Raw genomic sequence first — 22,319 nt, forward strand, 5'->3', positions numbered from 1 at the left:
GCGGCGTGCTCTTAGCCATTTCGAAAGATCTTGCATCCCAGTGTATTCATGTATCTACTGACTTAGAAATGGTTTGGGCCATCGTTGAACTAAACCACCAGAAGATAATCATTGGTGTTTGTTACCGCCCCCCAAACCATTCATCTAACTTCGTAAATGAGGTACATGATATCATTAACATCGTTACATGCCGTTATCCCACGTTACCTTTATTTCTGCTTGGCGATTTTAACCTACCAAATATAGTATGGAACACTGGATCTCCAACCTTACAGCCTTTTTCTTCATTAGCCAATGAGTTCTTAGAAATGTGCTCTGTTTTTTCGTTTTCACAACTTGTTACGCAGCCTACAAGAATTATGGAATCTGTCGCAAACACACCGGAGCTTGTATTAACAGCGCAACCTGATCTTGTTTCCGACATCACGTACTTACCCGGCTTGAGCGACCACTCGGCCCTTTCATTCAACTTGAATATCTTGCGACCAAAAACCGTTAAAAAATTCAAACCGTTTCGAAATTATGCAAACGATAATTTTGAAGCCATTAATACTGAATTATCAGTCTTCCTTGACGTCTTTCTACAAGACTTTGACTGCCGTAGTGTTCAGTCTAACTGGAATATGTTTTCTTTCAAAATTGCTGAGTTAACAAACAAATACATCCCACTTCGCGCCCTTGTCTGTAACCATAACGCTCCATGGTACAGCACCTGTCTCAAGCGCTTGTCTAATAAAAAAAAGCGTCTCTACAAATCTGCGAAAGGTTCTGTTAGCATAACACGGTGGACTAAATACAAACTGGCAGCTCATGAGTATTTAACCACGCTTAAACAAGCAAATAATAACTTTCTTCATAATACCCTGCCATCAATGCTTAAAACCGACATAAAAAAATTCTGGCGTGTGATTAACCCCAAAGCGGATGACATGATACCCTTGATTGACAGCTCTTCCAATGTTATTCCAGCTAACGAATGTGCGTCTGTACTTAACGAAGTTTTCCTGCGCAACTTTTCTTCAACTACCAATATTACGCCCCAATCTACGCACAACAATGTTTATCTAGCAATGTTTCCCATAACCATTGAAGCAGAAGGCATCGAATCAATAATTTCAGCTCTAAAACCATCTTCCGCTCCTGGGCACGATTTAATCAACGCGAAATTTTTGAGAAACACGAGCTGTTATTCTTCCATTTTTCTAACAAAGATATTCCAGCAGTCGCTCGAAAAAAGTTCTTTGCCGGCTGAATGGAAGGTAGGGAATGTGATCCCACTCCATAAATCAGGTGACAAGCATTGTCCTTTTAACTACCGGCCTATCTCGCTCACTTGCATCCCATGTAAAATTCTAGAACATGTCCTTGCCTCAAATCTAGCTAGCTTTCTCGAATCTAATTCATTTTTCTCACCATCGTAACATGGCTTCCGCAAGACTTATTCATGTGAAACACAACTAGTATCATTCACGCATCAGCTAAACTTCATCCTTGACCGCTGTTCACTTGCCTACTGTATACTTTTAGATTTCTCGAAAGCATTTGATAAAGTATGCCATAACCTTCTAATGTTTAAGTTACATCAACTTAACATTGATCCCAAACTGCTTGCTTGGATCGAATGCTTTCTTTTTAACCGTTCGCAATTTGTTTCTGCTAATGACTCAACCTCGCAGCCAAGTAAAGTACAGTCCGGAGTACCTCAAGGGTCGGTACTTGGTCCTCTACTTTTTTTAATTTACATTTATGATCTACCCTCTTGTGTTGCCTCTAACATTCATTTATTCGCAGATGATTGCGTCATCTACAGGGAAATAATTTGCGACGATGACATATCTTCTCTTCAATCAGACCTTAACGCTATCTGTATTTGGTGCCAATCATGGTCAATGGAATTAGACATCAAAAAATGTAAATTTCTGCGTGTATCAAGAACATCCGGCCAGCTACCTTCCTATCACCTTAATAATGTCCCTCTAGATCCTGTTTCTTCTTACAAATATCTTGGTATCCATATTACTAGCAACCTCACTTGGTCCATTCACACTTCTTACGTAATTAATAATGCTAATCGCATGCTGGGATATCTAAAACGTAATTTCTCTAAGGCACCTTCTTCCCTAAAACTACTTCTATATAAGACACTGGTCCGCTGAAAGCTAGAGTATGCTGCAGCATTGTGGGATCCCTTTCAACAAAACCTAATTCACTCATTAGAAATGATGCAGAATAATTCTGCTCGTTTTATTGTATGTAATTATAACCGAACTGCCAGCATCTCTGCAATGAAATTAAATCTCAGCCTGCCATCTTTAGCATCTCGCCGTAAAGCCCTTAGACTCTCACTTTTTCACAAGATATTTTATCATCCTTCACTTTGCCACGAACTGATCTCCCGTCCCCAATACATTTCATCAAGGCTAGATCACAATAACAAAGTCGGAATTCCATTTTGCAAAACCAATGCCATGTTTCAGTCATTTCTTCCGCGCACAGCTGCTGAGTGGAATCACCTTCCTGCATCTACCGCTACCATTACTGACAACCAAAGCTTCAAAACGGCATTAGAAAACTTTGTATAAGTAGGAGCATCATCTTTTTCTTTTAATTCTATATTCTTGTTGTTTTTTGTACGAGCGTGTTGTTTGTTTGTTTTTCACTGTATTGCTGCGCTGTATTTTGTGTATTTTGTGTATTATATACTATTAACCAGCACACCAACAACCCAACAGCTAATAATGTATAACTAGGAGCAATCATTTTTGTATTACTAATTAGTTTGCTGCACTGTACATATTTTTTTCTTAAATTTTTGTAACCACTCCCCTCTATAATGCCTCTCGCCCTGAGGGTACACGAAATAAATAAAAAAATTCTGTTGTCACCCTAAATTCCCCTCAACAGAAATTATATATGGACACAGCCCTTTGCTTTCAACTCTCCCTGCGTCTTGTTGGTAGCACATTAAGCGTACCTTCTGTTGTCACCCTAAATTCTCCTCAACAGAAATTATATATGGACACAGCTCTTTGCTTTCAACTCGCCCTGCGTCTTGTTGGTAGCACATTAAGCGTACCTTCTGTTGTCACCCTAAATTCCCTTCAACAGAAATTATACATGGACACAGCCCTTTGCTTTCAACTCGCCCTGCGTCTTGTTGGTAGCACATTAAGCGCACCTTCTGTTGTCACCCTAAATTCCCCTCAACAGAAATTATGCATGGGCACAGCCCTTTGCTTTCAACTCGCCCTGAGTCTTGTTGGTAGCACGTTAAGCGTACCTTCTGTTGTCACCCTAAATTCCCCTCAACAGAAATTATATATGGACATAGCCCTTCGCTTTCAACTCGCCCTGCGTCTTGTTGGCAGCACATTAAGCGTACCTTCTGTTGTCACCCTAAATTCCCCTCAACAGAAATTATATATGGACACTGCCCTTTGCTTTCAACTCGCCCTGCGTCTTGTTGGTAGCACATTAAGCGCACCTTTAGTTGTCACCATAAATTCCCCTCAACAGAAATTATATATGGACATAGCCCTTCGCTTTCAACTCGCCCTGCGTCTTGTTGGTAGCACATTAAGCGCACCTTTAGTTGTCACCATAAATTCCCCTCAACAGAAATTATATATGGACATAGCCCTTCGCTTTCAACTCGCCCTGCGTCTTCTTGGTAGCACATTAAGCGTACCTTCTGTTGTCACCCTAAATTCCCCTCAACCGAAATTATATATGGACACAGCCCTTTGCTTTCACCTCGCCCTGCGTCTTGTTGGTAGCACATTAAGAGTACCTTCTGTTGTCACCCTAAATTCCCCTCAACAGAAATTATATATGGACACTGCCCTTTGCTTTCAACTCGCCCTGCGTCTTGTTGGTAGCACATTAAGCGCACCTTTAGTTGTCACCATAAATTCCCCTCAACAGAAATTATATATGGACATAGCCCTTCGCTTTCAACTCGCCCTGCGTCTTGTTGGCAGCACATTAAGCGCACCTTCTGTTGTCACCCTAAATTCCCCCCAACAGAAATTATATATGGACACTGCCCTTTGCTTGCAACTCGCCCTGCGTCTTGTTGGTAGCACATTAAGCGCACCTTTAGTTGTCACCATAAATTCCCCTCAACAGAAATTATATATGGACATAGCCCTTCGCTTTCAACTCGCCCTGCGTCTTGTTGGCAGCACATTAAGCGTACCTTCTGTTGTCACCCTAAATTCCCCTCAACAGAAATTATATATGGACACTGCCCTTTGCTTTCAACTCGCCCTGCGTCTTGTTGGTAGCACATTAAGCGCACCTTTAGTTGTCACCATAAATTCCCCTCAACAGAAATTATATATGGACATAGCCCTTCGCTTTCAACTCGCCCTGCGTCTTGTTGGTAGCACATTAAGCGCACCTTTAGTTGTCACCATAAATTCCCCTCAACAGAAATTATATATGGACATAGCCCTTCGCTTTCAACTCGCCCTGCGTCTTGTTGGTAGCACATTAAGCGCACCTTTAGTTGTCACCATAAATTCCCCTCAACAGAAATTATATATGGACATAGCCCTTCGCTTTCAACTCGCCCTGCGTCTTGTTGGCAGCACATTAAGCGTACCTTCTGTTGTCACCCTAAATTCCCCTCAACAGAAATTATATATGGACACAGCTCTTTGCTTTCACCTCGCCCTGCGTCTTGTTGGTAGCACATTAAAAGTACCTTCTGTTGTCACCCTAAATTCCCCTCAACAGAAATTATATATGGACATAGCCCTTCGCTTTCAACTCGCCCTGCGTCTTGTTGGCAGCACATTAAGCGTACCTTCTGTTGTCACCCTAAATTCCCCTCAACAGAAATTATATATGGACACTGCCCTTTGCTTTCAACTCGCCCTGCGTCTTGTTGGTAGCACATTAAGCGTACCTTCTGTGTTCACCCTAAATTCCCCTCAACAGAAATTATATATGGACACAGCCCTTTGCTTTCAACTCGCCCTGCGTCTTGTTGGTAGCACATTAAGCGTACCTTCTATTGTCACCCTAAATTCCCCTCAACAGAAATTATATATGGACACAGCCCTTTGCTTTCAACTCGCCCTGCGTCTTGTTGGTAGCACATTAAGCGTACCTTCTGTTCTCACCCTAAATTCCGCTCAACAGAAATTATATATGGATACAGCTCTTTGCTTTCAACTCGCCCTGCGTCTTGTTGGTAGCACATTAAGCGTACCTTCTGTTCTCACCCTAAATTCCGCTCAACAGAAATTATATATGGACACAGCCCTTTGCTTTCAACTCGCCCGGCGTCTTGTTGGTAGCACATTAAGCGTACCTTCTGTGTTCACCCTAAATTCCGCTCAACAGAAATTATATATGGACACAGCCCTTTGCTTTCAACTCGCCCGGCGTCTTGTTGGTAGCACATTAAGCGTACCTTCTGTGTTCACCCTAAATTCCGCTCAACAGAAATTATATATGGACACAGCCCTTTGCTTTCAACTCGCCCTGCGTCTTGTTGGTAGCACATTAAGCGTACCTTCTATTGTCACCCTAAATTCCCCTCAACAGAAATTATATATGGACACAGCCCTTTGCTTTCAACTCGCCCTGCGTCTTGTTGGTAGCACATTAAGCGTACCTTCTGTGTTCACCCTAAATTCCCCTCAACAGAAATTATATATGGACACAGCCCTTTGCTATCAACTCGCCCTGCGTCTTGTTGGTAGCACATTAAGCGTACCTTCTATTGTCATCCTAAATTCACCTCAACAGAAATTATATATGGACACAGCCCTTTGCTTTCAACTCGCCCTGCGTCTTGTTGGTAGCACATTAAGCGTACCTTCTGTTCTCACCCTAAATTCCGCTCAACAGAAATTATATATGGATACAGCTCTTTGCTTTCAACTCGCCCTGCGTCTTGTTGGTAGCACATTAAGCGTACCTTCACATTAGCACATTAAGCGTAGAGTTGGCACGGAAGCAGCATTTGGAACACCATGGCTCATGCAGCGCATCTTTACCCTTCGCAGACGATCTTCGCGTTCTTGGTACTGCTGTGTCCGCCCCCGGCATACTCGGCGGATGACATTTCCACACCGCTGCTACAATCAAGCGATGACGCATTCTACCAGCAGCCCTTGAACTATCTTCACCTGGATCCACTACAGTTAATGCGCCCGGCTTTCTACGTACCTTCATCGTCGACTCTGACGTCACATCGCAGTGGCAATTTAAGCGGCTGTCTGAGCGACAGTCCGTTTAGTTGGCACGGAAGCAGCATTTGGAACACCATGGCTCATGCAGCGCATCTTTACCCTTCGCAGACGATCTTCGCGTTCTTGGTACTGCTGTGTCCGCCCCCGGCATACTCGGCGGATGACATTTCCACACCGCTGCTACAATCAAGCGATGACGCATTCTACCAGCAGCCCTTCAACTATCTTCACCTGGATCCACTACAGTTAATGCGCCCGGCTTTCTACGTACCTTCATCGTCGACTCTGACGTCACATCGCAGTGGCAATTTAAGCGGCTCTCTGAGCGACAGTGCGTTTAGTTGGAACGGAAGCAGCATTTGGGACACCATGGCTCATGCAGCGCATCTTTACCCTTCGCAGGTGTGTAAAAACGTTTCGCTTTATGCTAAGAAAAGTGACGACCCGTTCTTGCTATTGCTTCCGTGCCAACAAGTGCTTTGTGAAATTTTCTGCGACTGTTTCTCAATGGCGATGCTCATACTGCGCTCCGGTGATGTAGAGACTAATCCGGGGCCCACCACGCGTAATACTGAAGCATTACTTGAACTGCAACATTTGCCCGCCAATCCTTCGGAGCAGATGGAAGTTCTTTTTCGGCTATTAAAGGACCTCCAGGCACGATCTGTAGAATCCGCTAAGGGCCAGGCCGAGTTGGTTAGCGACGTTAAGGCAATTAAGGTTGGTCGAAAGAACATCGAGACCAAAATTGAGGCAATCCAGACGAGGTTAGACAATCTTGAAGAAAAAACAAAGGTATTAGACCGTCTCGATGATTACATTGCTGGAATTCAAGTGTCAGCAAAAGTCCAGACAAATCGGCTCGACTCTTTAAAACTGCGTGTTGACGAACTTGAGGATAGATCTCGACGCAATAATTTAATTTTTCATGGAATCCCTGATTCTCGCGAATCATCGGAACAGTCAGAGTCGAACGTAAGGGCAGCACTAGCCGAAGCAATCAACAGCCTACCCGACACAGCAATAGAACGCGCCCATCGCATAGGTCGCTACACGCCCGATAAGTGTCGCCCAATTGTTGTCAAGTTCGCCAGCACGAAAACAAAAGACAAAGTACTTTCCGCGCGAGCAAAGCTAAAAGAAAATGATGTCTCTATTTCCGAAGATTTTTCGCCCGCCACACGCCATGCCCGAAAAAAACTCATTGAGTACGCTAAAAGCCAGCCCCAACCATGTACTTTCCAGTTAATATACACTAAACTAGTCATGAATAAAAAACAGTTCGTCTGTGACCCGGCAACAGACACCATCAGCGAAAATGCCGCGTACGAACCACGAGATAGCGGCGAGCATGTTGATTGTGAACACGTCCCAAGTTAGGAAAGCGCGAGGGGAAGTGGACAAGACGCGTCCCACGTATCAGTTTTTTTTACTAATATTCGTAGCATCATGAATAAACGCGCTTCCTTAACTTCTGTCTTAGATACTTGCAATACCGATATTTTAGTGCTTACAGAAACGTGGCTGCATTCACAGGTTCAAGATCACGAACTTTTTCAGACCGCTCATCGTTTTTCACTCTATCGTTGTGATCGAACAATGCGACAGGGAGGCGGCGTGCTCTTAGCCATTTCGAAAGATCTTGCATCCCAGTGTATTCATGTATCTACTGACTTAGAAATGGTTTGGGCCATCGTTGAACTAAACCACCAGAAGATAATCATTGGTGTTTGTTACCGCCCCCCAAACCATTCATCTAACTTCGTAAATGAGGTACATGATATCATTAACATCGTTACATGCCGTTATCCCACGTTACCTTTATTTCTGCTTGGCGATTTTAACCTACCAAATATAGTATGGAACACTGGATCTCCAACCTTACAGCCTTTTTCTTCATTAGCCAATGAGTTCTTAGAAATGTGCTCTGTTTTTTCGTTTTCACAACTTGTTACGCAGCCTACAAGAATTATGGAATCTGTCGCAAACACACCGGAGCTTGTATTAACAGCGCAACCTGATCTTGTTTCCGACATCACGTACTTACCCGGCTTGAGCGACCACTCGGCCCTTTCATTCAACTTGAATATCTTGCGACCTAAAACCGTTAAAAAAATCAAACCGTTTCGAAATTATGGAAAAGATAATTTTGAAGCCATTAATACTGAATTATCAGTCTTCCTTGACGTCTTTCTACAAGACTTTGACTGCCGTAGTGTTCAGTCTAACTGGAATATGTTTTCTTTCAAAATTGCTGAATTAACAAACAAATACATCCCACTTCGCGCCCTTGTCTGTAACCATAACGCTCCATGGTACAGCACCTGTCTCAAGCGCTTGTCTAATAAAAAAAAGCGTCTCTACAAATCTGCGAAAGGTTCTGTTAGCATAACACGGTGGACTAAATACAAACTGGCAGCCCATGAGTATTTAACCACGCTTAAACAAGCAAATAATAACTTTCTTCATAATACCCTGCCATCAATGCTTAAAACCGACATAAAAAAATTCTGGCGTGTGATTAACCCCAAAGCGGATGACATGATAACCTTGATTGACAGCTCTTCCAATGTTATTCCAGCTAACGAATGTGCGTCTGTACTTAACGAAGTTTTCCTGCGCAACTTTTCTTCAACTACCAATATTACGCCCCAATCTACGCACAACAATGTTTATCTAGCAATGTTTCCCATAACCATTGAAGCAGAAGGCATCGAATCAATAATTTCAGCTCTAAAACCATCTTCCGCTCCTGGGCACGATTTAATCAACGCGAAATTTTTGAGAAACACGAGCTGTTATTCTTCCATTTTTCTAACAAAGATATTCCAGCAGTCGCTCGAAAAAAGTTCTTTGCCGGCTGAATGGAAGGTAGGGAAGGTGATCCCACTCCATAAATCAGGTGACAAGCATTGTCCTTTTAACTACCGGCCTATCTCGCTCACTTGCATCCCATGTAAAATTCTAGAACATGTCCTTGCCTCAAATCTAGCTAGCTTTCTCGAATCTAATTCATTTTTCTCACCATCGTAACATGGCTTCCGCAAGACTTATTCATGTGAAACACAACTAGTATCATTCACGCATCAGCTAAACTTCATCCTTGACCGCTGTTCACTTGCCTACTGTATACTTTTAGATTTCTCGAAAGCATTTGATAAAGTATGCCATAACCTTCTAATGTTTAAGTTACATCAACTTAACATTGATCCCAAACTGCTTGCTTGGATCGAATGCTTTCTTTTTAACCGTTCGCAATTTGTTTCTGCTAATGACTCAACCTCGCAGCCAAGTAAAGTACAGTCCGGAGTACCTCAAGGGTCGGTACTTGGTCCTCTACTTTTTTTAATTTACATTTATGATCTACCCTCTTGTGTTGCCTCTAACATTCATTTATTCGCAGATGATTGCGTCATCTACAGGGAAATAATTTGCGACGATGACATATCTTCTCTTCAATCAGACCTTAACGCTATCTGTATTTGGTGCCAATCATGGTCAATGGAATTAGACATCAAAAAATGTAAATTTCTGCGTGTATCAAGAACATCCGGCCAGCTACCTTCCTATCACCTTAATAATGTCCCTCTAGATCCTGTTTCTTCTTACAAATATCTTGGTATCCATATTACTAGCAACCTCACTTGGTCCATTCACACTTCTTACGTAATTAATAATGCTAATCGCATGCTGGGATATCTAAAACGTAATTTCTCTAAGGCACCTTCTTCCCTAAAACTACTTCTATATAAGACACTGGTCCGCTGAAAGCTAGAGTATGCTGCAGCATTGTGGGATCCCTTTCAACAAAACCTAATTCACTCATTAGAAATGATGCAGAATAATTCTGCTCGTTTTATTGTATGTAATTATAACCGAACTGCCAGCATCTCTGCAATGAAATTAAATCTCAGCCTGCCATCTTTAGCATCTCGCCGTAAAGCCCTTAGACTCTAACTTTTTCACAAGATATTTTATCATCCTTCACTTTGCCACGAACTGATCTCCCGTCCCCAATACATTTCATCAAGGCTAGATCACAATAACAAAGTCGGAATTCCATTTTGCAAAACCAATGCCATGTTTCAGTCATTTCTTCCGCGCACAGCTGCTGAGTGGAATCACCTTCCTGCATCTACCGCTACCATTACTGACAACCAAAGCTTCAAAACGGCATTAGAAAACTTTGTATAAGTAGGAGCATCATCTTTTTCTTTTAATTCTATATTCTTGTTGTTTTTTGTACGAGCGTGTTGTTTGTTTGTTTTTCACTGTATTGCTGCGCTGTATTTTGTGTATTTTGTGTATTATATACTATTAACCAGCACACCAACAACCCAACAGCTAATAATGTATAACTAGGAGCAATCATTTTTGTATTACTAATTAGTTTGCTGCACTGTACATATTTTTTTCTTAAATTTTTGTAACCACTCCCCTCTATAATGCCTCTCGCCCTGAGGGTACACGAAATAAATAAAAAAATTCTGTTGTCACCCTAAATTCCCCTCAACAGAAATTATATATGGACACAGCCCTTTGCTTTCAACTCTCCCTGCGTCTTGTTGGTAGCACATTAAGCGTACCTTCTGTTGTCACCCTAAATTCTCCTCAACAGAAATTATATATGGACACAGCTCTTTGCTTTCAACTCGCCCTGCGTCTTGTTGGTAGCACATTAAGCGTACCTTCTGTTGTCACCCTAAATTCCCTTCAACAGAAATTATACATGGACACAGCCCTTTGCTTTCAACTCGCCCTGCGTCTTGTTGGTAGCACATTAAGCGCACCTTCTGTTGTCACCCTAAATTCCCCTCAACAGAAATTATGCATGGGCACAGCCCTTTGCTTTCAACTCGCCCTGAGTCTTGTTGGTAGCACGTTAAGCGTACCTTCTGTTGTCACCCTAAATTCCCCTCAACAGAAATTATATATGGACACAGCCTTTTGCTTTCAACTCGCCCTGCGTCTTGTTGGCAGCACATTAAGCGTACCTTCTGTTGTCACCCTAAATTCCCCTCAACAGAAATTATATATGGACACAGCCCTTTGCTTTCAACTCGCCCTGCGTCTTGTTGGTAGCACGTTAAGCGTGCCTTCTGTTGTCACCCTAAATTCCCCTCAACAGAAATTATGCATGGGCACAGCCCTTTGCTTTCAACTCGCCCTGAGTCTTGTTGGTAGCACGTTAAGCGTACCTTCTGTTGTCACCCTAAATTCCCCTCAACAGAAATTATATATGGACACAGCCTTTTGCTTTCAACTCGCCCTGCGTCTTGTTGGCAGCACATTAAGCGTACCTTCTGTTGTCACCCTAAATTCCCCTCAACAGAAATTATATATGGACACAGCCCTTTGCTTTCAACTCGCCCTGCGTCTTGTTGGTAGCACGTTAAGCGTACCTTCTGTTGTCACCCTAAATTCCCCTCAACAGAAATTATATATGGATACAGCCCTTTGCTTTCAACTCGCCCTGCGACTTGTTGGCAGCACATTAAGCGTACCTTCTGTTGTCACCCTAAATTCCCCTCAACAGAAATTATATATGGATACAGCTCTTTGCTTTCAACTCGCCCTGCGTCTTGTTGGCAGCACATTAAGCGTACCTTCTGTTGTCACCCTAAATTCCCCTCAACAGAAATTATATATGGATACAGCTCTTTGCTTTCAACTCGCCCTGCGTCTTGTTGGCAGCACATTAAGCGTACCTTCTGTTGTCACCCTAAATTCCCCTCAACAGAAATTATATATGGATACAGCTCTTTGCTTTCAACTCGCCCTGCGTCTTGTTGGAAGCACATTAAGCGTACCTTCTGTTGTCACCCTAAATTCCGCTCAACAGAAATTATATATGGACACAGCCCTTTGCTTTCAACTCGCCCTGCGTCTTGTTGGCAGCACATTAAGCGTACCTTCTGTTGTCACCCTAAATTCCCCTCAACAGAAATTATATATGGACACAGCCCTTTGCTTTCAACTCGCCCTGCGTCTTGTTGGCAGCACATTAAGCGTACCTTCTGTTGTCACCCTAAATTCCCCTCAACAGAAATTATATATGGATACAGCTCTTTGCTTTCAACTCGCCCTGCGTCTTGTTGGTAGCACGTTAAGCGTACCTTCTGTTGTCACCCTAAATTCCCCTCAACAGAAATTATATATGGACACAGCCCTTTGCTTTCAACTCTCCCTGCGTCTTGTTGGTAGCACGTTAAGCGTACCTTCTGTTGTCACCCTAAATTCCCCTCAACAGAAATTATATATGGATACAGCTCTTTGCTTTCAACTCGCCCTGCGTCTTGTTGGCAGCACATTAAGCGTACCTTCTGTTGTCACCCTAAATTCCCCTCAACAGAAATTATATATGGACACAGCCCTTTGCTTTCAACTCGCCCTGCGTCTTGTTGGCAGCACGTTAAGCGTACCTTCTGTTGTCACCCTAAATTCCCCTCAACAGAAATTATATATGGATACAGCTCTTTGCTTTCAACTCGCCCTGCGTCTTGTTGGCAGCACATTAAGCGTACCTTCTGTTGTCACCCTAAATTCCCCTCAACAGAAATTATATATGGACACAGCCCTTTGCTTTCAACTCGCCCTGCGTCTTGTTGGCAGCACATTAAGCGTACCTTCTGTTGTCACCCTAAATTCCCCTCAACAGAAATTATATATGGATACAGCTCTTTGCTTTCAACTCTCCCTGCGTCTTGTTGGCAGCACATTAAGCGTACCTTCTGTTGTCACCCTAAATTCCCCTCAACATAAATTATATATGGATACAGCTCTTTGCTTTCAACTCGCCCTGCGTCTTGTTGGTAGCACGTTAAGCGTACCTTCTGTTGTCACCCTAAATTCCCCTCAACAGAAATTATATATGGACACAGCCTTTTGCTGTCAACTCGCCCTGCGTCTTGTTGGTAGCACGTTAAGCGTACCTTCTGTTGTCACCCTAAATTCCCCTCAACAGAAATTATATATGGATACAGCTCTTTGCTTTCAACTCGCCCTGCGTCTTGTTGGCAGCACATTAAGCGTACCTTCTGTTGTCACCCTAAATTCCCCTCAACAGAAATTATATATGGACACAGCCCTTTGCTTTCAACTCGCCCTGCGTCTTGTTGGCAGCACATTAAGGGTACCTTCTGTTGTCACCCTAAATTCCCCTCAACAGAAATTATATAAGGATACAGCTCTTTGCTTTCAACTCGCCCTGCGTCTTGTTGGCAGCACATTAAGCGTACCTTCTGTTGTCACCCTAAATTCCCCTCAACAGAAATTATATATGGATACAGCTCTTTGCTTTCAACTCGCCCTGCGTCTTGTTGGCAGCACATTAAGCGTACCTTCTGTTGTCACCCTAAATTCCCCTCAACAGAAATTGTATATGGACACAGCCCTTTGCTTTCAACTCACCCTGCGTCTTGTTGGTAGCAGGTTAAGCGTACCTTTTGTTGTCACCCTAAATTCCCCTCAACAGAAATTATATATGGACACAGCCCTTTGCGTTCAACTCGCCCTGCGTCTTGTTGGTAGCACGTTAAGCGTACCTTCTGTTGTCACCCTAAATTCCCCTCAACAGAAATTATATATGGACACAGCCCTTTGCTTTCAACTCGCCCTGCGTCTTGTTGGTAGCACGTTAAGCGTACCTTCTGTTGTCACCCTAAATTCCCCTCAACAGAAATTATATATGGACACAGCCCTTTGCTTTCAACTCGCCCTGCGTCTTGTTGGTAGCCCGTTAAGCGTACCTTCTGTTGTCACCCTAAATTCCCCTCAACAGAAATTATATATGGACACAGCCCTTTGCTTTCAACTCGCCCTGCGTCTTGTTGGTAGCACGTTAAGCGTACCTTCTGTTGTCACCCTAAATTCCCCTCAACAGAAATTATATATCGACACAGCCCTTTGCTTTCAACTCGCCCTGCGTCTTGTTGGTAGCACGTTAAGCGTACCTTCTGTTGTCACCCTAAATTCCCCTCAACAGAAATTATATATGGACACAGCCTTTTGCTTTCAACTCGCCCTGCGTCTTGTTGGCAGCACATTAAGCGTACCTTCTGTTACCCTAAATTCCCCTCAACAGAAATTGTATATGGACACAGCCCTTTGCTTTCAACTCGCCCTGCGTCTTGTTGGTAGCACGTTAAGCGTACCTTCTGTTGTCACCCTAAATTCCCCTCAACAGAAATTATATATGGACACAGCCCTTTGCTTTCAACTCGCCCTGCGTCTTGTTGGTAGCACATTAAGCGTACCTTCTGTTACCCTAAATTCCCCTCAACAGAAATTGTATATGGACACAGCCCTTTGCTTTCAACTGGCCCTGCGTCTTGTTGGTAGCACATTAAGCGTACCTTCTGTGTTCACCCTAAATTCCCCTCAACAGAAATTATATATGGACACAGCCCTTTGCTTTCAACTCGCCCTGCGTCTTGTTGGTAGCACATTAAGCGTACCTTCTATTGTCACCCTAAATTCCCCTCAACAGAAATTATATATGGACACAGCCCTTTGCTTTCAACTCGCCCTGCGTCTTGTTGGTAGCACATTAAGCGTACCTTCTGTTCTCACCCTAAATTCCGCTCAACAGAAATTATATATGGATACAGCTCTTTGCTTTCAACTCGCCCTGCGTCTTGTTGGCAGCACATTAAGCGTACCTTCTGTTCTCACCCTAAATTCCGCTCAACAGAAATTATATATGGATACAGCTCTTTGCTTTCAACTCGCCCTGCGTCTTGTTGGCAGCACATTAAGCGTACCTTCTGTTCTCACCCTAAATTCCGCTCAACAGAAATTATATATGGACACAGCCCTTTGCTTTCAACTCGCCCGGCGTCTTGTTGGTAGCACATTAAGCGTACCTTCTGTGTTCACCCTAAATTCCCCTCAACAGAAATTATATATGGACACAGCCCTTTGCTTTCAACTCGCCCTGCGTCTTGTTGGTAGCACATTAAGCGTACCTTCTATTGTCACCCTAAATTCCCCTCAACAGAAATTATATATGGACACAGCCCTTTGCTTTCAACTCGCCCTGCGTCTTGTTGGTAGCACATTAAGCGTACCTTCTGTTCTCACCCTAAATTCCGCTCAACAGAAATTATATATGGATACAGCTCTTTGCTTTCAACTCGCCCTGCGTCTTGTTGGTAGCACATTAAGCGTACCTTCTGTTCTCACCCTAAATTCCGCTCAACAGAAATTATATATGGACACAGCCCTTTGCTTTCAACTCGCCCGGCGTCTTGTTGGTAGCACATTAAGCGTACCTTCTGTGTTCACCCTAAATTCCGCTCAACAGAAATTATATATGGACACAGCCCTTTGCTTTCAACTCGCCCGGCGTCTTGTTGGTAGCACATTAAGCGTACCTTCTGTGTTCACCCTAAATTCCGCTCAACAGAAATTATATATGGACACAGCCCTTTGCTTTCAACTCGCCCTGCGTCTTGTTGGTAGCACATTAAGCGTACCTTCTATTGTCACCCTAAATTCCCCTCAACAGAAATTATATATGGACACAGCCCTTTGCTTTCAACTCGCCCTGCGTCTTGTTGGTAGCACATTAAGCGTACCTTCTGTGTTCACCCTAAATTCCCCTCAACAGAAATTATATATGGACACAGCCCTTTGCTATCAACTCGCCCTGCGTCTTGTTGGTAGCACATTAAGCGTACCTTCTATTGTCACCCTAAATTCCCCTCAACAGAAATTATATATGGACACAGCCCTTTGCTTTCAACTCGCCCTGCGTCTTGTTGGTAGCACATTAAGCGTACCTTCTGTTCTCACCCTAAATTCCGCTCAACAGAAATTATATATGGATACAGCTCTTTGCTTTCAACTCGCCCTGCGTCTTGTTGGTAGCACATTAAGCGTACCTTCTGTTCTCACCCTAAATTCCGCTCAACAGAAATTATATATGGACACAGCCCTTTGCTTTCAACTCGCCCGGCGTCTTGTTGGTAGCACATTAAGCGTACCTTCTGTGTTCACCCTAAATTCCGCTCAACAGAAATTATATATGGACACAGCCCTTTGCTTTCAACTCGCCCTGCGTCTTGTTGGTAGCACATTAAGCGTACCTTCTGTTCTCACCCTAAATTCCGCTCAACAGAAATTATATATGGACACAGCCCTTTGCTTTCAACTTGCCCGGGGTCTTGTTGGTAGCACATTAAGCGTACCTTCTGTGTTCACCCTAAATTCCCCTCAACAGAAATTATATATGGACACAGCCCTTTGCTTTCAACTCGCCCTGCGTCTTGTTGGTAGCACATTAAGCGTACCTTCTATTGTCACCCTAAATTCCCCTCAACAGAAATTATATATGGACACAGCCCTTTGCTTTCAACTCGCCCTGCATCTTGTTGGTAGCACATTAAGCGTACCTTCTGTTCTCACCCTAAATTCCGCTCAACAGAAATTATATATGGATACAGCTCTTTGCTTTCAACTCGCCCTGCGTCTTGTTGGTAGCACATTAAGAGTACCTTCTGTTCTCACCCTAAATTCCGCTGAACAGAAATTATATATGAATACAGCTCTTTGCTTTCAACTCGCCCTGCGTCTTGTTGGTAGCACATTAAGCGTACCTTCTGTTCTCACCCAAAATTCCGCTCAACAGAAATTATATATGGATACAGCTCTTTGCTTTCAACTCGCCCTGCGTCTTGTTGGTAGCACATTAAGCGTACCTTCTGTTCTCACCCTAAATTCCGCTCAACAGAAATTATATATGGATACAGCTCTTTGCTTTCAACTCGCCCTGCGTCTTGTTGGTAGCACATTAAGCGTACCTTCTGTTCTCACCCTAAATTCCGCTCAACAGAAATTATATATGGATACAGCTCTTTGCTTTCAACTCGCCCTGCCTCTTGTTGGTAGCACATTAAGCGTACCTTCTATTGTCACCCTAAATTCCCCTCAACAGAAATTATATATGGACACAGCCCTTTGCTTTCAACTCGCCCTGCGTCTTGTTGGTAGCACATTAAGCGTACCTTCTGTTCTCACCCTAAATTCCCCTCAACAGAAATTATATATGGACACAGCTCTTTGCTTTCAACTCGCCCTGCGTCTTGTTGGTAGCACATTAAGAGTACCTTCTGTTGTCACCCTAAATTCCCCCCAACAGAAATTATATATGGACATAGCCCTTCGCTTTCAACTCGCCCTGCGTCTTGTTGGTAGCACATTAAGCGCACCTTCTGTTGTCACCCTAAATTGCCCTCAACAGAAATTATATATGGACACAGCCCTTTGCTTTCAACTCGCCCTGCGTCTTGTTGGCAGCACATTAAGCGTACCTTCTGTTGTCACCCAAATTCCCCTCAACAGAAATTATATATGGACACAGCTCTTTGCTTTCAACTCGCCCTGCGTCTTGTTGGTAGCACATTAAGCGTACCTTCACATTAGCACATTAAGCGTAGAGTTGGCACGGAAGCAGCATTTGGAACACCATGGCTCATGCAGCGCATCTTTACCCTTCGCAGACGATCTTCGCGTTCTTGGTACTGCTGTGTCCGCCCCCGGCATACTCGGCGGATGACATTTCCACACCGCTGCTACAATCAAGCGATGACGCATTCTACCAGCAGCCCTTGAACTATCTTCACCTGGATCCACTACAGTTAATGCGCCCGGCTTTCTACGTACCTTCATCGTCGACTCTGACGTCACATCGCAGTGGCAATTTAAGCGGCTGTCTGAGCGACAGTCCGTTTAGTTGGCACGGAAGCAGCATTTGGAACACCATGGCTCATGCAGCGCATCTTTACCCTTCGCAGACGATCTTCGCGTTCTTGGTACTGCTGTGTCCGCCCCCGGCATACTCGGCGGATGACATTTCCACACCGCTGCTACAATCAAGCGATGACGCATTCTACCAGCAGCCCTTCAACTATCTTCACCTGGATCCACTACAGTTAATGCGCCCGGCTTTCTACGTACCTTCATCGTCGACTCTGACGTCACATCGCAGTGGCAATTTAAGCGGCTCTCTGAGCGACAGTGCGTTTAGTTGGAACGGAAGCAGCATTTGGGACACCATGGCTCATGCAGCGCATCTTTACCCTTCGCAGGTGTGTAAAAACGTTTCGCTTTATGCTAAGAAAAGTGACGACCCGTTCTTGCTATTGCTTCCGTGCCAACAAGTGCTTTGTGAAATTGTCTGCGACTGTTTCTCAATGGCGATGCTCATACTGCGCTCCGGTGATGTAGAGACTAATCCGGGGCCCACCACGCGTAATACTGAAGCATTACTTGAACTGCAACATTTGCCCGCCAATCCTTCGGAGCAGATGGAAGTTCTTTTTCGGCTATTAAAGGACCTCCAGGCACGATCTGTAGAATCCGCTAAGGGCCAGGCCGAGTTGGTTAGCGACGTTAAGGCAATTAAGGTTGGTCGAAAGAACATCGAGACCAAAATTGAGGCAATCCAGACGAGGTTAGACAATCTTGAAGAAAAAACAAAGGTATTAGACCGTCTCGATGATTACATTGCTGGAATTCAAGTGTCAGCACAAGTCCAGACAAATCGGCTCGACTCTTTAAAACTGCGTGTTGACGAACTTGAGGATAGATCTCGACGCAATAATTTAATTTTTCATGGAATCCCTGATTCTCGCGAATCATGGGAACAGTCAGAGTCGAACGTAAGGGCAGCACTAGCCGAAGCAATCAACAGCCTACCCGACACAGCAATAGAACGCGCCCATCGCATAGGTCGCTACACGCCCGATAAGTGTCGCCCAATTGTTGTCAAGTTCGCCAGCACGAAAACAAAAGACAAAGTACTTTCCGCGCGAGCAAAGCTAAAAGAAAATGATGTCTCTATTTCCGAAGATTTTTCGCCCGCCACACGCCATGCCCGAAAAAAACTCATTGAGTACGCTAAAAGCCAGCCCCAACCATGTACTTTCCAGTTAATATACACTAAACTAGTCATGAATAAAAAACAGTTCGTCTGTGACCCGGCAACAGACACCATCAGCGAAAATGCCGCGTACGAACCACGAGATAGCGGCGAGCATGTTGATTGTGAACACGTCCCAAGTTAGGAAATCGCGAGGGGAAGTGGACAAGACGCGTCCCACGTATCAGTTTTTTTTACTAATATTCGTAGCATCATGAATAAACGCGCTTCCTTAACTTCTGTCTTAGATACTTGCAATACCGATATTTTAGTGCTTACAGAAACGTGGCTGCATTCACAGGTTCAAGATCACGAACTTTTTCAGACCGCTCATCGTTTTTCACTCTATCGTTGTGATCGAACAATGCGACAGGGAGGCGGCGTGCTCTTAGCCATTTCGAAAGATCTTGCATCCCAGTGTATTCATGTATCTACTGACTTAGAAATGGTTTGGGCCATCGTTGAACTAAACCACCAGAAGATAATCATTGGTGTTTGTTACCGCCCCCCAAACCATTCATCTAACTTCGTAAATGAGGTACATGATATCATTAACATCGTTACATGCCGTTATCCCACGTTACCTTTATTTCTGCTTGGCGATTTTAACCTACCAAATATAGTATGGAACACTGGATCTCCAACCTTACAGCCTTTTTCTTCATTAGCCAATGAGTTCTTAGAAATGTGCTCTGTTTTTTCGTTTTCACAACTTGTTACGCAGCCTACAAGAATTATGGAATCTGTCGCAAACACACCGGAGCTTGTATTAACAGCGCAACCTGATCTTGTTTCCGACATCACGTACTTACCCGGCTTGAGCGACCACTCGGCCCTTTCATTCAACTTGAATATCTTGCGACCTAAAACCGTTAAAAAAATCAAACCGTTTCGAAATTATGGAAAAGATAATTTTGAAGCCATTAATACTGAATTATCAGTCTTCCTTGACGTCTTTCTACAAGACTTTGACTGCCGTAGTGTTCAGTCTAACTGGAATATGTTTTCTTTCAAAATTGCTGAATTAACAAACAAATACATCCCACTTCGCGCCCTTGTCTGTAACCATAACGCTCCATGGTACAGCACCTGTCTCAAGCGCTTGTCTAATAAAAAAAAGCGTCTCTACAAATCTGCGAAAGGTTCTGTTAGCATAACACGGTGGACTAAATACAAACTGGCAGCCCATGAGTATTTAACCACGCTTAAACAAGCAAATAATAACTTTCTTCATAATACCCTGCCATCAATGCTTAAAACCGACATAAAAAAATTCTGGCGTGTGATTAACCCCAAAGCGGATGACATGATAACCTTGATTGACAGCTCTTCCAATGTTATTCCAGCTAACGAATGTGCGTCTGTACTTAACGAAGTTTTCCTGCGCAACTTTTCTTCAACTACCAATATTACGCCCCAATCTACGCACAACAATGTTTATCTAGCAATGTTTCCCATAACCATTGAAGCAGAAGGCATCGAATCAATAATTTCAGCTCTAAAACCATCTTCCGCTCCTGGGCACGATTTAATCAACGCGAAATTTTTGAGAAACACGAGCTGTTATTCTTCCATTTTTCTAACAAAGATATTCCAGCAGTCGCTCGAAAAAAGTTCTTTGCCGGCTGAATGGAAGGTAGGGAAGGTGATCCCACTCCATAAATCAGGTGACAAGCATTGTCCTTTTAACTACCGGCCTATCTCGCTCACTTGCATCCCATGTAAAATTCTAGAACATGTCCTTGCCTCAAATCTAGCTAGCTTTCTCGAATCTAATTCATTTTTCTCACCATCGTAACATGGCTTCCGCAAGACTTATTCATGTGAAACACAACTAGTATCATTCACGCATCAGCTAAACTTCATCCTTGACCGCTGTTCACTTGCCTACTGTATACTTTTAGATTTCTCGAAAGCATTTGATAAAGTATGCCATAACCTTCTAATGTTTAAGTTACATCAACTTAACATTGATCCCAAACTGCTTGCTTGGATCGAATGCTTTCTTTTTAACCGTTCGCAATTTGTTTCTGCTAATGACTCAACCTCGCAGCCAAGTAAAGTACAGTCCGGAGTACCTCAAGGGTCGGTACTTGGTCCTCTACTTTTTTTAATTTACATTTATGATCTACCCTCTTGTGTTGCCTCTAACATTCATTTATTCGCAGATGATTGCGTCATCTACAGGGAAATAATTTGCGACGATGACATATCTTCTCTTCAATCAGACCTTAACGCTATCTGTATTTGGTGCCAATCATGGTCAATGGAATTAGACATCAAAAAATGTAAATTTCTGCGTGTATCAAGAACATCCGGCCAGCTACCTTCCTATCACCTTAATAATGTCCCTCTAGATCCTGTTTCTTCTTACAAATATCTTGGTATCCATATTACTAGCAACCTCACTTGGTCCATTCACACTTCTTACGTAATTAATAATGCTAATCGCATGCTGGGATATCTAAAACGTAATTTCTCTAAGGCACCTTCTTCCCTAAAACTACTTCTATATAAGACACTGGTCCGCTGAAAGCTAGAGTATGCTGCAGCATTGTGGGATCCCTTTCAACAAAACCTAATTCACTCATTAGAAATGATGCAGAATAATTCTGCTCGTTTTATTGTATGTAATTATAACCGAACTGCCAGCATCTCTGCAATGAAATTAAATCTCAGCCTGCCATCTTTAGCATCTCGCCGTAAAGCCCTTAGACTCTCACTTTTTCACAAGATATTTTATCATCCTTCACTTTGCCACGAACTGATCTCCCGTCCCCAATACATTTCATCAAGGCTAGATCACAATAACAAAGTCGGAATTCCATTTTGCAAAACCAATGCCATGTTTCAGTCATTTCTTCCGCGCACAGCTGCTGAGTGGAATCACCTTCCTGCATCTACCGCTACCATTACTGACAACCAAAGCTTCAAAACGGCATTAGAAAACTTTGTATAAGTAGGAGCATCATCTTTTTCTTTTAATTCTATATTCTTGTTGTTTTTTGTACGAGCGTGTTGTTTGTTTGTTTTTCACTGTATTGCTGCGCTGTATTTTGTGTATTTTGTGTATTATATACTATTAACCAGCACACCAACAACCCAACAGCTAATAATGTATAACTAGGAGCAATCATTTTTGTATTACTAATTAGTTTGCTGCACTGTACATATTTTTTTCTTAAATTTTT

At 43.3% G+C, this 22,319-nt stretch overlaps 2 protein-coding genes across 2 annotated transcripts; both read left to right on the forward strand.

Annotated features, from left to right (window-relative positions):
* The first annotated feature begins 5,963 nt into the window (after positions 1 to 5,963).
* LOC149327620 (uncharacterized) lies at positions 5,964 to 7,786 on the forward strand. The gene has a single exon (XM_089562474.1). The coding sequence runs from the start codon at positions 5,988 to 5,990 to the stop codon at positions 7,584 to 7,586; it is 1,599 nt and encodes a 532-aa protein (XP_089418600.1). The 5' UTR covers positions 5,964 to 5,987; the 3' UTR covers positions 7,587 to 7,786.
* A 9,868-nt stretch (positions 7,787 to 17,654) lies between these two features.
* On the forward strand, positions 17,655 to 19,273 carry LOC149327621 (uncharacterized). The gene has a single exon (XM_089565111.1). The coding sequence runs from the start codon at positions 17,675 to 17,677 to the stop codon at positions 19,271 to 19,273; it is 1,599 nt and encodes a 532-aa protein (XP_089421237.1). The 5' UTR covers positions 17,655 to 17,674.
* Positions 19,274 to 22,319: the final 3,046 nt, after the last annotated feature.

This window comes from Amblyomma mixtum, chromosome 10 (genome assembly GCF_055824585.1).
Source record: "Amblyomma mixtum isolate Tamu chromosome 10, ASM5582458v1, whole genome shotgun sequence".
Classification (NCBI taxonomy): Eukaryota; Metazoa; Arthropoda; class Arachnida; order Ixodida; family Ixodidae; genus Amblyomma; species Amblyomma mixtum.

What these genes read in the sequence shown, in the direction of transcription:
- LOC149327620 (XM_089562474.1), top strand. Translation starts at nt 5,988, where the DNA reads ATGGCTCATGCAGCGCATCTTTACCCTTCGCAGACGATCTTCGCGTTC.
- LOC149327621 (XM_089565111.1), top strand. Translation starts at nt 17,675, where the DNA reads ATGGCTCATGCAGCGCATCTTTACCCTTCGCAGACGATCTTCGCGTTC.